This window comes from Pholis gunnellus, assembly GCF_910591455.1.
Source record: "Pholis gunnellus genome assembly, chromosome: 1".
Taxonomy (NCBI): Eukaryota; Metazoa; Chordata; class Actinopteri; order Perciformes; family Pholidae; genus Pholis; species Pholis gunnellus.
Genome location: NC_136528.1, coordinates 5,425,019 through 5,440,713, shown reverse-complemented (window position 1 = coordinate 5,440,713; position 15,695 = coordinate 5,425,019). Strand labels below are relative to the sequence as shown.

General features: G+C 40.6%; 1 protein-coding gene across 1 annotated transcript in view; it reads right to left on the bottom strand.

Annotated features, from left to right (window-relative positions):
• The window catches only part of LOC306694212 (uncharacterized protein), a gene marked incomplete at its 3' end in the record, with an annotated part of 81,188 nt that extends 74,813 nt beyond the window's left edge, over positions 1–6,375 (bottom strand). Inside the window, exons 1-3 of the mRNA XM_079156958.1 lie at positions 6,332–6,375; positions 5,477–5,578; positions 2,932–3,032 (exon numbers count right to left, since the gene is read on the bottom strand). Coding sequence (XP_079013084.1) covers positions 2,932–2,992 — 61 coding nt within the window. The 5' untranslated portion in view covers positions 2,993–3,032; positions 5,477–5,578; positions 6,332–6,375. The remainder of the gene's footprint in view (positions 1–2,931; positions 3,033–5,476; positions 5,579–6,331) is intronic.
• Positions 6,376–15,695: the final 9,320 nt, after the last annotated feature.

Sequence of the window (15,695 nt, the reverse complement as noted above, 5' to 3'; positions counted from 1 at the left end):
ATGAGCCCAGCACTCATGGAGAAAAAAACCCCCGAATCATTTAAGTGCATAAATTCATAAAGAAAAGCTCTCAGATAAATAGTTTGAGCTCCAATTAACGGAGCATAACACAAAACAACATTGTTGACATTTTAACATTATGTTTAAGGGATGTCGGTTATAACTCAACAACTAAAGTACATTAACGTGTCCAAGCAGCTCAGCGTCTTAAAAACACAGACACAACGGTAGATAAAACCCGATAAAAAGCAGCCTAAATCAACCGTTTTAATAGTCTGAGGATGGTTTGTGAGTCGTATCAGATGTGATGAGATAAACAGATATGTGAGAGAAGAGCTTCTCTAACAATTAAGAACAGCAGCTGAAGGCTGGTTTACAGCTAAATAAAGAGACCCAGGTTTGTGTCGTATCTCTGACTGAACATCTGCCGTGTCATCTGCTCCGACTAATTATCTGATGTTTGATGTAAGACTTGTGTTTTCCTTTGGCTTTGAGGGAAAAAAAACTTAAAACGAGCTTCAAACTAAAACTGTGTAGAGAAATATTGGTGTTTTTATCTCGCTGACCAACTTCTCCAACTACAGATCATTACATCCCAATAAAGCTCATCTGTTTATGAGGCCGATGGGACAAATATCACAGAGATAAACGGCCTCTTTTACTTAAAGTAAAGGAAGAAAGCCATCGGCTGATTTACCAGAGAACACACTGTTGTTCAAACAACATATCTGCAGAGTGAAGCTGAGGTTTTTCAGTGTTAAGAGATATCGAACTCCATATTAGAACAAAACGTGCTTTTTCCTTCTGTTTACGTTGATTTCAAAGCTCTCTGTGGTGAAACTTTGAGCAGAAATGAATCTTCACTTTGAAACGGAGCCGGATTGATGTGACTTTGACAGCTCCAGCAGCAGATTTATAGATAACTGCCCGGCCGCAAAGTGAAGAGATAACGACTACGATTGAATCACTGCAAATTTTAACAAGCCCGGAAAACTTTGTGTATCAAGTGAAAAGAAAAAAAGTTTGAAAATAACAATTCAGATGACAGGAAAATGGTTTTGTTTGCCGCAGAGACGTTATGTATTCTGGAGTTGGTGCCGTCTGAAGGAAACAACGATGCTGGCTTTGTGTTTATTGCCTTTTGATCAAACACAATGTGAGTTCACAGCATTATAAGAACAACATAACCTTCACATGAATAAGAAAAGACCTGTGTGATAAATCCTCATGAATAAAAAGCTAAATTGCCGCTCAGTCCGAATGTGAACTCATTTATTTGGTCTTTATATCATTGTTATGTCACACACTTCCAGCTCAGATCTTTGTTGCTGTCAGTTACACAGAACAATGAAGAGCGGTGTGTCTTCCAGCAGCAGAGAATTTAACAAGAAGCAAAGTGGTCATAAGATACATTTGTTATTATTATCTTTTTTTCTGGTCAGAAGATGAGTTCTGTCAGTTCTTTGGGTTCACATCTTATTAAACTACGGCAATGGAGAATGTCCTATTGTCATTGGCTGGCATGAGTGCCTTGTTTTCTTGTATTATAACGAGACACATCTGTTTGCTGTTCACTGTTAAAAACTGCACAAATCAATACTTTTCTAAAAGCGATGGATCAATTATCTGTATGTTGGGCTGCAGCGAATAGTTGGAAGCTTCATTCATAACGCTGACATTCAAATTTAAAATCAATATTTGATGCTGCATAGCTTCTTTTTTTGTTAAATTGATTACGTTGAAAGCCGGCATTTCTGCACAGTTGCAGATAGAGAACGGGCTTGATTCATATTATTAATATTATACCGTATGTAAAATTATAGATTCCAGCTGTGGCTGCGATTGTTTCAGACTCATGTGATCCAAACATTTCCAGAAACTCCACAGCGTTGTAAAGTCCAAACGTATTTATAAAAGATAGATGATGTATCTATCGTGTATGTGTCATTTCCCCAAAAAGATTCGGAGAAAATATCCTGCTGCAGTCCTTATTTGTTAGCGTTTAGCCTTCAAAAACAACTTTTTCACTGGCCACACTAACGAGTTATATTCATTACAGAAGGTTCATTCTACCCACATAGAGCTTGTTTTGGTCTTTAGGGGAGATAGCAGGTCTGTAGTACGTGCCACATAGAAGTGATGCACATCATCTGAAAGGAGGAGCTCGTAGTGACGAACCCACAGAGAATCACTCCTCTCGTGTTCTCCAGTCAACCTCGTTTCCAGAGGAGCTCGGATGAACGCACTGAGCTGTAGACAGCAGACACATTCAGAGACGAGCTCATGAAGACAATGAAACCAAACCAAAGCTAAAAAGAAAGCCATGTTCAATTTGTCAGGTGGATGGAAACACGACTCGAAATGAGAAATCTAAATAGATGATATCTGACTGTGTTTGTAGCTTGTTTCGTTGCCCTTATGTGACCACAAAGAAATACAAATAATAATAATGAATGCAGCTGTAAATGTAGGTGGTGAGAGCATCTTTCAGAGATGTCAGTTGATTTGGTCCACATTCTTACAAATATCTCGCGCTGCAAACACAATCCTAGCAACACCACAAGGCTCATGATACACCACCTCTCTCTCTTTGAGTGCGTTAGAGAGCAGATCATTAGTGAAATTTCTCTGTACATGAGCAACAGAGTAGTGAAACAGAGCATGTGCAATGAAACCGGACGTTAATATCGTATTTTTTTGATTCTGCAATGGGCAGCCTGCTGGACTTGTTATACTTGTTGTACTTGCTTCATGTTGTCAAGCAAGAAGCAGAAATTCTAAAGAGCAATTAAATGATCGTTATCATAACATTTAACAAACCCTCTTTGTTAAAGACTACAATTATACACAACATCATCTTATTGTCTAGTTTGTATTCATAAATAATTGTGTTTCGCTCAAAAGGAGAAAAAAGGAATTGACTCAACTTACGAACACAAAGGTTTCCACTTTCATAGAAGCCTGGGCAGCACTGAGAGCGTCGCCTGTACATCGTCCTGACACCTCTTCTGTACGCCGTCTTGTAGCTGATCCTGTACATGAGAAACATTTTTAAAAAATGAACTAATCATCAACAGACTGAGGTTGCAGTTTTGATGTTATGTCAAAGACGTCTATGTTTTGTGTGGCAGAGATTATCTCCTCAGAATCAGCATGCTAACCAGCTAGCCGTGGCCCGTCCTGTCTTGTAATACCACTTGTGACCTGGAGAGGTGGTAGTGAGTCACTGTAGCATCCACGAGAGGTGGAAGAAGCCGAGCTCTGTCACGTTGAAGGTGCAGATAGTTTGTTTATCGGATTAAATACAAAGAGGAGGAAACCAGAAAAACGACTTGTATGTTTGTTTGGTCCTCCACGGCGGCAGGAGACCACTTTGGACCTCCAGTCAGCGTCTGTAGCAACTCAAATTCAGCCAGTGCAAACCCCGTCACTGGGGGTCTGATCAGCAAACCTTCACAGGTTAGACCTAGCTCCACCAGCCCACTGTGACTCCGGGCATTGGGGTTTTTCCCTGGCTGAATTTGAGTTACTACCGCTAACCGCTAAATGAATGTCTCCCGGAGCTGCCGCCCGCTCTCCTGCCGGCAAAATAGTCTCCTGATGGCGTGCAGGACAAAACTAAAATATACTTCAGTCCAAAAACAAATTGTGAACGCTAACTTTAAGCCGACGCCACACGTGAAGATTATAAGATAGGAGTGTCAGTTTCTCCGGCTCTCAGAGTTTCAGCAGTTTGGTTGCTGTTAGTAGTTTCTCTTCTCTTTTATAACTGATGACTGTAAATGTAGATTGTATGGACCTCGGTAGTTGAGGTGAAACGCTGCCCCCTATTTGTTCGGAGCAGGTTGGCCAGATGTTACACATCGCAACTTTACATATTTTGAGGGAGTTTCTCCCAGTCATTCAAGGGCGCTGGCTGTTGTCTGACATTTCGTCTTAAGATCAATGACTCAGCTCTAGGCCGGAGGAGCTAAACTGGTGGCTATAAAGCTTAATGTGGTCATTAAAGCCGGTACGCCGACGGTCGCTCATCAAAACGACCGCATCAGACGGAGCTGAACTGCCGGCGTTGGGTAGTAGACTCTGGTGACTGACGGCCGCTGAGCTCCAGCAACAGAAGTTTGACAGACTGCGTTTGAGACGCGAAGAGACTTGAAATGTCTCTGAGACTTTCACAGTTTTTTGGGTTGTACCCACGTGGTTGAATCAACTTGGGAGTCGCTTTGGATAAAAGCATCAGCTGAATAAATGTTATGCAGTAAAGTTTAAAGCACCAAAAACCAGTCTGTCCCAGTTCAGAGTTGGTAAGATGTCACTGATGACCTCTGAACTTTTCTAATAACTCACAGTAGTGAGCGCGATAGCGGCCTCGAGTAATGAATGGAATGGTCTTTAAATGGTTTAAGGGGAGCAGCACACAGGATATCCTCCAAATGCAGTGGAGACAGTTTAGAGGATTAAATGAAAAGAGACTTACTGCTTTCATAATGCTGTGCTGTGTTTATTATATTTACATTAAGAGTATTGCTTGGAGGAGGAACGTCAAAGCTCTGCTCTAATGATATAAATACATTTAGTCTTTGTGGAGTTTAGATCTTATATTATTGTGAGAAGTCTAAAGCTCATCAAACTGTAATCTGGAGCTCGTTGATTAGTCAATTAACAGAAAATGAATCAACAATTAGAACATTTATTTTTCAATTTAAGTAATTTATCAAAGATGCCAAATGCTGACGGCTAAATTCACAAAGAACAGATTGTGGATCTCTAGCAACCGAAATCCTCCTCGTCCTTAAGGTCCGATTCACAGAAGACATTACATAACACACACACACGACACACACACGACACACGCACACACGACACACACATGACACACACATGTCCATGTGGCAAAAGTATAAATGTTTTCTTTGTAGAGACAGAACAATGGAGATAAAAAACGACAAATGAAATGTTGAGAAGAAAACTTCAGAAGGAATTTAAACGTAGTTTGTGATCTAATGTCCCCGTCTGTCAGTGTAAATGTGTTTTAGTCACCACCAACTCTCTAAAGACGCAGATAATTTCACTGTAACTGTCCGTCAGCGCTGATCTTTGTGAGTGTTTTGCATAGAAAGGTAAACAATCCGGCACATTACCTCATTTAAAAGAGTGCAAACAGCACAGCAGCACTGAGATGCGGTTTGCGGTGGATTTTCACATCTGCAGGTGCTTTGAGAATAACACGGATTATTTTGGTTTATTTGTGGAGGGCCAGCTGATGCAAAAAGCTGTGCAATACTTCCGTGAATTCGCCTCTGAGCGCGAGAATCTGCCACATTTCTCTGTCTGTATCACATCAAATTGAATATATTTAAAATGTTCTGATTCATTTCAGCTCTTGAATGCGTCAACTTGGTCATTTTTCCTTAATTCTATGACATTTTATGGACTAATTATTGTGTTAATAGTTTAAGGAAGGTGAAACACACACCTGTGTCTGGTGCACTTGAACCAGTTGAGGATGTCGGTGCAGCGGGTGTAGTAGACCTGGTCAAATGGATGAGCGTAAGACTCCTGCACAGTCACCGCATAGCTGCATGGATAGAAAACACAACCACAGATTAACAGAGAACACATCCGTCCTAATCGTGAAGAAAGATTAGTCATTAATAAATAGCCTGCAGCACATCAAATCTAAATCACTGAAAATGTAGTGGAGGACACAATATTTCTAAAAGTCAAACATCACAGAAGTCAATAACGTCTCCTTTTAAAACAGATCATCAGGATGTGAATTATTGATCTGAGGATGAACGCGTCCTTGTGGAGCAAAGCTTTAATTCTGAAAAATGTTTAAAGGTCATCGATTCTTTCAGAGCTTCTTTAAAAGCTTTATTTTATTTTCCTAAAAGCCACAAACCTTCAGGATTTTAAAGAATCCTGACGGGACATAAACCCTTTTTATGATTTCCTATAATTGTTCTGCTCCGATTTTGTTTTTTTTGTTCCAAGAAGTTAAAAACTGTAACAGTCATCAGAGGTAATATCCATTTCCACAGTTCCCTCTGATCACACTGAGAGATTATTGATCACAGCACAGATGACATTGTGCTTTTACTGAGTGCTGAGACCACTCAAGCAGTCACATTACAGTCGCTGTGGATTTACGGCCCTCACAGCGTCCCCAGGAGTAAACCTTTTCCCCTTCTTGCTTTTGATTATTGGCTAACCCTCTGGATTCTTGATTTGTGGCTTGGGGGGGAGCTCCATTAGTTCACCGCAGAGTTCTGAGCGCCGTTATTTCACTTTGAATACTGGAGAGGAGACTGTAAACTGGTAAACTGACCTCTCCCAGTGGCTGCACACGTTGGGGTCATCCGGGTTGAGGGCCGACGCCGCGGAGACGAAGCCCAGCAGGTTGAGCCACAGCAGGGCTCGGGGGGAGACCCCACCGGCCCCCATCGTCCTCCTCCCTCCCTCCTTGAGAGCTTGAGAGAAGAACAAGATTTCACCTTTAGGTTGCAGAAAAAGCGATACGAGGAACATAGATTTCTATCTGGAAGGAAAACGACCTCACCAAGTGAACCGTGTGTTGGTGCTGTAAAACACTTCAATCAATAACTGCACCTGAGCACATCTTTAACTCAAGTCCTGTACTTCAACAGAGTTCTGAGGTACTTGTGCTTCCATTTACTTTCTGCTTCTAATCTGCTTCATTTATCTGGCCGATATTGGTAACAGAGACTTCTAATCGTTATAAAGAACACGTGATAAACTGATGCAATATGTATGATTAAACCAGTGGTTTCAGAGTTTTCGGGGCTTGTGATCAAAGTTGTGATCACATTTCATGAGTTGTCATTTCCTCAAACCTGTTTTCACTCCCGACTCATCAAATATTCTTTACTGTTTTATTACTTATTGTTGATTGTTTCAATCTTGTTTCTGTATTTTACTGTCTCTTGTTTGCACTACACTGTACGCTGCTGTAATCCTGTAAATGTCCCCGCTGCGGAACTAATAACGGATTATCTTATCTTATCTTATCTTATCTTAAATGTCGACGTTCGGTCCGTGACCCTCGGCGATGTGCACCGAGGCACCCTTCAATTTTTTATTATATTATATTTCGTAAAGCCCAATATCACAAATCAAAAACAACAACATACGACAGTCTCTGTCCTTGGACCCTCGCATCGGAAATGGAAACACTCAAATATAAAAAAAGGAAGAAAGCTCAGGAGAGCAACAGATGTCACGTGTACAGAATGAACATAATGAAATAACAACATAGTCGATCCATCAGAGCATCTGTTTATCTGAATGTAAACCCATCGGATAGACGGTGTAACGTTGTATATGTTGAGTTATTATACCGTAGTTGTGTCACATAACTTAAAGGAACAGTGTGTAGCCTTTGATAAGATGAATTAGTATGTTTTCTTTGGTGTACGATCACCTGGAAATAAGAAATAAGAAAAAAAGGTGTAAATATTCATCTGTTATATTATTCATTAATGAAGCATCGTAAATAAATTAAGTTAGACATTTCTCAATATCTAACTTAATTACATCTCATTTCATCACACAACCAGTATCCAATGAAATCAGAGACCTGAACTGCTCACACGCCACATAAAAGTGGTTGTTTTGGGGAAAAGCTTCCTCTTTAAGCATCGGCACAGGAACTAAGAACAAAGTCTGTCTTTTCAATAAAATACTTTTTTTCTTTCGCCTTCATTTGGTGACATCTCCTTCATTTGTCTTTAACAACCCTAAACTTTCATTAAAACTTGAATAAAAGTGAATGTCCTCAACTCTCTTGGCAATTTGTTTCTTAACAACAAGGGTTAGCATGTTGGAAACTGAATTTCCCAATTCATGGGTAGTTAGGCAGTGTGTGCGAAACCAGTATGAAAGGAAAACATGTAATTACTGTAATTCACAAGGGTGGCACAGAGCGGACCGTTTATTATTCAAATCAATGTAATAAAATAATGAAATAAAATGATTACACGCTGCAACTTAAAAAGAAACATCAGCAGGTGATGTCCCTGCCGGTGGGCAATGTCCTGACACAAAAAGCAACAGCAAAGCAATGCAACTACGGTGTAAATATGGAGATTTCCTAAAATGTGAACGATCCGATTCACAAAGCGATGACACTTCTGCTCGGGGAGGCCCACTGTCATTTTGGCGTCTGAACGCACCGCAGGAGAAAAAAGAGCGCCGCAAAAAGTTGAACTCTCTGGTTACTTTATGCAAAACAAAATAGCAGGGCCACGAACGCACCGCTGAGAATGCCAATCAGCAAACGCGTGTCTCTGCAAGCAACAACTCAATGTGGGGTTGTGTGTCTGACAACCAATCTGGTATCCACAGAAATCACTCGCTGATTTACATAAAGGTTTGATACAACAGTGAAGGCGGCGGCGGGGAAATATCACTCTTTACTAAAGATGTTTTTTTACCCCCTCAAATGGCAATTTTTTTTTTAGCTTCCTAGATATTTCTATTGATATCATGTCTCACTGCGTTTACAGCTCTGGTGCAAGGGGACATTTTAAGGCAATGCAGATGGGAATTTCTGACAAAAAAGATTACCAGGACGGGACGAACATTTCCACTAAAGGCTTCTACTTCTTCTGAAATGTTTGCACAGTGAATGTTTCCTGGAGCAGCTGTGGGCAACATGACAGTGACATCTGGACCATTTCAGAGGCGCACAACATCGACAGCCTCCGGGAGAAAAAAAGAAAACCATGGCGATGATGAATAAACCTCTGAGTGACAGAGGTGGTACCGAGCCAAACTCTCCCACCCACACTGCCCCGTGAAGGAGTGACATTATGGAGTGTTCTCATTAGCGGTAATGTGAGCGAGAGGCCATGAGGAGACACCGACGAGTCCGACAAGCTGGATGTTTGGTTGTTTTTTCTTACAGGTGTCTGCTGTGTGCAGACGGGTAGATTTAAGGTGAAGCAGTGAATCAGCACTGAATCCATAGTGACGATGAGTCAGGTTTGACGTGGACGATGAGAATGATTACATTTAGGCTTCACTCACAATGTAATACTGTTCATTTATTATTTACTTATTTCACTTTTGCCGGCATAAAGTCCAGACTTCAAGGGACAATGCTTTAAAATAATAAAAACAAATGTTTTAAGAATGAGAGAAATACATTTTGTTTACCTAAAGCTCAGACCAAGAAGCACGTCCACAGATTAATATCAAGATTAAATTTGCGTTACGAGGATGGGTATGTAGGTCGGGAACTAAAACTGTCACCTGGAGACACAAAATGCAGCTTTATTAGATGTTTTTATTTGATCTATATTTAATCAGATAGTCTCATTGAGATTCTCTTTGACACAAAAAACAAGGAATTAAAAACAAAGACCATCCGATAAAGTGTCAAAATCTCCATGCAAGGGCAATGCAGGAGTTTACAGGTTTATTCCATTTAAAAGGTGCATCGTACCTGAAACCAGTTCTGTTATTTAAGGACATCTGTGGTTATGTGATTACTTGTGTACTGAGGTAGTTTGGATGCTTCAACAGCAGAGCTTTGTAAATGAATAACATGAGATGATGTCAGGAGGTCCATACAAACGTGTGACACTGAGAACGATGATGAGAAACACAAACGGGGATGAAGCAGTGTGACGAGACAGAATATCTCCACAGTCGAGGACACACATGAAGGTTGACTGCACAATGGTTGCTTCTGGAAGAAGACCACTGTGTTCATTCTGGTTGAATATGAATCCTGACTGACAATATGTATACCCAGCAAGAGTAATATGGCTGCCAATGAAAGTCAGCGTCACTGGTGGAGGTTGAGAATCCCTCAGACTTTATGATATACAACACTCTAAATTATTAAAGCAGCAGACAACTATTGTAAATATAAATGCTCCCAATCTCGTATTGGGCACCATGAAATTTACGACAAGGAGCTTTCATATCGTGTTGATTCTGTCGTCCCTGTGGTCTAAAGTGGTAGTGTCTCTGAGCACCAGAGTCTCTTTAGAAATTTTACTGCAGCAGGGTCTGACAGTCTGCTCCTCACAGTCCTGGTTCTGGTTCTCCTGTGCCTCCCTTCCCTCCCTATACTGGAGGAGGAGGAGGAGGAGGAGGAGGAGGAGGAGGAGACGCTGAGCTCTCCTCCTCCCTCCGGAGCTCCGACTGCAGGTGGAAGATGAGCTGATTTGGAGCATTTAGTCTCTGCTACAGTGAAGGGTTAGGGTTACTACGCATGGCTGTAGACAACCAGTAAACAGGAAGGAGAAGAGGAAACAAAACAATTCACCTCGGCCACCTGACCATCCACGAGAGAAGAATGGAGATTTTTGGACAAGTTTTACACTTTCCTTGTGATCGACATTTGCCGTTTCCATACAGTATTTTTCTCGTGCAATAGTTCAAAATGTGCATGCAAACACATGTTGGGACCAGACTGCTTTGGCTGTACTATGTTTAGTGAGTCAATACAGGAGCACAGTTGTAAATTGAATAAGGATTGTGGGATTGAGAAGAAAGTCGGTTTAGATACTGTATGGGACGGTAGTTAAAAGTTGGTACGATCCACAAAGCTGAAATCATTCTGTTAAAAAGGTCAAATGTGAGATTAACCGTGCAGAGCTTCGTAAACATCTGCACTGTTTACCAAACTAAAAGAACCTTTCAGTCAGAAGAAGCTGAGGGGTATCTTACCTTGAGCAGCGGTGAGTGTGATGAATGGTAATCTGAACTCTATCACAAGAAGAAGAACCCCAGAGGATGCCAATGATGGGGCTGGACCTCAGGATGCCTGAGTATAACACAGAGAACAGATATATGTTAATGTGACAAAACCACGTTTTAGATGTTCTTCAGTTTAGTACATGGAGAACGAAACGCTGCTCGATGGTTCAACCACACTGAGAACTGAAAGAGACAAAGATCCTCTGAGCAACAGTTGAACAAGAGGAGAAGAAATCAGCAGTCGTTGGTTAAAGAAACTGGAAGTTTAGATTTCAACGGGAACAGCTTCCTGTGTCAGCGTCAAGAGTTTCACAATAAAAGCAGCCAACACATGACTGGAAACTAATTCAACATCCAAGTTCAACAGTATTCCCTCCTGTCAAGTAAAACTGTGAGACATCGACTAGATGAAGTTTGAATCACTTCATTCTTCTTCTTTTTTGGCCAAAAATGTTTTCAAATGTAAATAAAACATTTGATGTCTGAATTATAGAATTTGTATCTCTGTTCAAATAGTTATTATTGAAAAAAAAGAGCAGATTCTACGATACATATTTCAGAGAGCACTTTGTGTCAAAACGACGGCGAGTGAAGACAACCGAGTTGAAATGCAAGCGATCATTTAAATTATCCAGGACACATGAGTTCACTGTAGTTAGAGGATGTGGACAAAACTCCAGATTAATTCATTTAAATCTAGATTAATAAACCTGACAGTTAATTTTGGTCTTTGCTGTTATTTGAAAAACGTTAATAAATAAAACACTCTGTATAGGGGCAGGTACATTTCTGAAGTTAAGTTTCCCCAACAACGTCTTAATCATCACCTTCTAGTTAAATACACCGGAGGACCACAAAACTGCAGAGAATTCACTTCCTCAAATTCATCCAGTTCAGCACATTGAGGTAGAAGCTTCCATCTGATATTCCTGAGGATTAAATGAGAGATAATTCAGAAGTATCAAGCGTTCAGTCAGCATTGTTTTTTTACCTGAGCTCAGCCATATTTTATCACCAACGCCTGCTCGTGTGAACGCACGGCTCTGTTTTCTGTGTCGTTGGTTGCTGTTTCTCATAAGCAGCAACTCACAGCGACAGAAAAATCAATAAAAACACAGTTATTGTTAGTCAGACATTATTTCCGCGGGCCCTGATGAATGTCTCTGAGCTTAGACAGCGCTCACCGAGACGTGGCACAGACACTGGTCTCATGAGTTTATTGGGGAAGAGGGGATGATACTATTATACAGCACTGGTGAAAAAACAAGATCTGAAATAACACTATTAAAATATAATAATCAGATCAGTGCTCTCATACTAACCGCCCGTTTCTGCAAAGTCATCCTATTTAATCTTTACATGTCGGCTTAGAAAAGATTTATCTCATGAGAAGAGGAGTTCATTTCGATAATCTGCTTCTTGGACAGGAATCATACTGAATCTACCGGTTAGAAAACGTCATCATCGTATGAGCTCAACAGCAAATTTCACCTCAAAATGCTCAAAAATAACTGATTTATTCATTTCTGTATTACAGTATGACGTTTTTTTTAGACTGCTCCTCACAGCAATGATTAATCAGAACTCTCTCTATATTATATATTAACATCCGATAGCTTAGAGAGACCTACTCATGTGTTTTGTAAAGAAAATAGTTTATAGATTTTTAACCGATAAAAAGTACAATATTTACCTCTGAGATGAAGTACAGTAAAAAGTTCTGTGCTTCCCAACAACTCTCAAGTCTCAAGTCTGTAATCTGACTTCATGAAATTCATGTCTCATCAGATGAATTCAATCAAAGCCATGTTCCTGAATTATTGTAAAAAAAGAAATAATAACGCACCTCAATTCTATTGGAAATGTTTCTCAATGCCGACGAAAACGTGAACAAAAAGATGTCCTCTTGACTTTCTATTGATTCATTAAATCTCTGTTAACATTAAACCCTGTGGGGACCTGGAACAAAAATCAAGAGGGTTCTGAAAGCGCTCTTGCACTCTTGTTTTCCCTGATGATGCTACATTGTGAACATCAAATGCGTGTTCAAATCGACGGGAGGAGAGCTAGTTAACGTTAGCCGTTAGCAGCTGGTGGGCTGCTCAGTATATAAGAGGTGGATAAAGTCGTGACGTCACCCATTGGTTGGTGGACTGTGGTTTCGAAGCCTCAGGTTCGTCATTTTGGCCGTCGCCATATTGGTTTCTCAGTGGTCTCTCAGGACTCTTTAGTAATCTAAACTCAAAAATGATGGCAAAGCAGCTCACTTTTTACTGTAGCTGAGACAGGTTTAAGGGGAAAAACACACTCAAATGCAACCATATGTGGTTTAAATGCTTCTTAATGCGGGTTTAAATGGGTCAACTTGCCTGACTCCAAATGGACCATCATTTACTAAATGAACATCATGCTGTATTGAAGAAGACTTGACACTAGAGATTGAGACCATAAACTCATGTTTACAATGTTTACTGAGGGAATAAATCAAGAGAGAAGTAAAGTCATTTTCTCATAGACTTCTATACAACCAGAGGAGTCGCCCCCTGATGGACACTAGAGAGAATGCAGCTTTAAGACTACATTTATGTTTATGTTTTTAACACCCTGGCATCGGAACTGTTCTTGGTATCGGACGATACTTTTGAACTACCAAACACCAGGAAAGCCCTCAGTCATCATACGGATGTTTAAAATGTGACTCAAAGCCTCATTGACGTGCTCCCCTGTGGTCGATACTTATGTAGAGTTGCTGACAGTAGAAAGAGACCAGTCGATCTCATCAGTGGTCTCTCAGGACTCTTTAGAATCTAAACTCAAAAATGATGGCAAAGCAGCTCACTTTTTACTGTAGCTGAGAGGTTTAAGAGAAAAAACACACTCATATGCAACTATATGTGGTTTAAATGCTTCTTAATGCGGGTTTAAATGGGTCAAGATGCCTCAGCAAAGTAAGAACTACAACAGACTCAACAGATTTAATGAATTAATCAAATGGTTCATCAAAGAAATATCACACTACCTTTAGATCTTCAAACACATTTCATTTTGCTGCTGTACTGACTGATGAGTCACCAACTTCATTTCGTTGTGTTTTTACGATGACAATAAACATCCTTATCCTTAAATCGCAAGCACTGTCAAAGTAATGCATTTTCTCCAGTCAGCACTGTTACCGAGCATTTATAACAACCGTAATGACCGTTAGCAAAGAAGAGACAAACTAATGACTTGTTTGTAGATAATAGAGGTGCATGGATCCCCCTCACGGTTTAACGTTAACCATCACAGTGTGAAATAAAGTTTTATTGACGATCGTTATCCTCCAATATTCAGTAGAACATGTGTTTCTAGTCTCTGATCTCTGATAATGTTACATTATAAAGAACAAATCAGTGTTTAAACCAACAGGAGGAGAGCTAGTAACGTTAGCAGCACCGCTAACGTCTCTCTCTTTCTCTCTCGCTCTCTCTCTCAATGCACCAATCTGTGAACTCTCCCTAATCCGTCCATCTCACCCTTCATCTGGCCGTGATCAATGGTCACCTATGGGCAGAGGGGAGCTGAGGGCGGGGGGGTAGTATTGATGGCCATGGAGCCCGGTCAATACATTGATCACTGTAGTCCCTTCCATCTTTAAGACACACTACTTTAGTCGATTAAGGGGTTTTGGCATTTCATTGCAGATAGTTTCAAAATATTAGCTCTTATTAAACTTGCAAAACAGGCTCAATAAACAGGGCAGGAATCTCTACGGGTCACAAAACCTTTATCAGAATAATAATGCATGCTCCTGGTGCTTCTGTAATGTGCCAAGTGACTTAAAGGATGAGTGTGGTCATCTATATTTCTTATGTCAATAAGTCCCCCTGGCATTAAATATAATGTAGCACCATACGTCACGTTAGTGGCCTCCTAAAGGGTCCGTTCCACTGTTTCGGAGTGTGGTTGTGTATTACTACCTACAGTGGAAACAGAGAGTACTGCACGGGAGCAAAGCAACCCTCTTGGCCCAGTGAGCTAGTCGCCCCCCCCCCCCAATTTGACTTCCAAATTACCCAAATCTTACCGTAAAGCATGCACGCTAGAGTTTTGTTAAGCCCCGCATTTACTAAATGTATCTGTGAGATGATTAATTCCTCTTTTTCTGTAACAATAACTCAATACAGTTTATTTATTGTATCCTAATTGCACCGTTTCATGTAATCCGTCATCCCTCAAGTCTGAGGCGAAGGAAACGATATTTTTGGCAGGATTTCAGTCAGTAAAAGGCAGAAAAAACAGGGTAATGTGGGCGACAACATCAGGTGACATGAGTGAAAAATGAGTGAAATGAGTGAAAGTGGAAAGGTGAGGCATGATGGTGTCCCAAATGTCAGGAGATGGTTGGGTAAAGGACAAAACTCAGGAGCTGATGTGTAGTTAAACTAGAGAGAGTGGATGAGGATGAAGCAGCCGTCTCCATGACACCAGGCTCTCCACAGGAACCACAGAACCAACACAAAGCGCTTGTCAAGAGTTTTATGAACACTGTTGGGTCTTTGTTCTCCATTACATTACAGATAGAGACTCACAGTCTCATAAGCAGAGACCGTGGTGCAGAAAAAGTATCTATAAAAGAAACCTGTCACTCAGACTCGACAGTCCAACCTTTAACATACTGTGACTCCACAGTGTAAAACCATGAAGCATTTAGACATATGGTCCTTCTACCAAGACTGAACTGTGCTATAATTATTCTAACGGGAAATGTATATATTCAGGCTTTGTGTGAGTATCAATTGTGCAAAATGTCAAGCAAGCTAGACTCATAACTATGAACTTATGGACACTTTTAAAGTTACAATAAGATCTTATTTTGTGTTGAATGTGTCGCCCCCTGTGGACTAAAGTGGTAGTGTTTGACCAGAGTCTCTTCAGAAAACCTCTTGTAACCAGAATAATAATTTAATCTGGATCTTAAT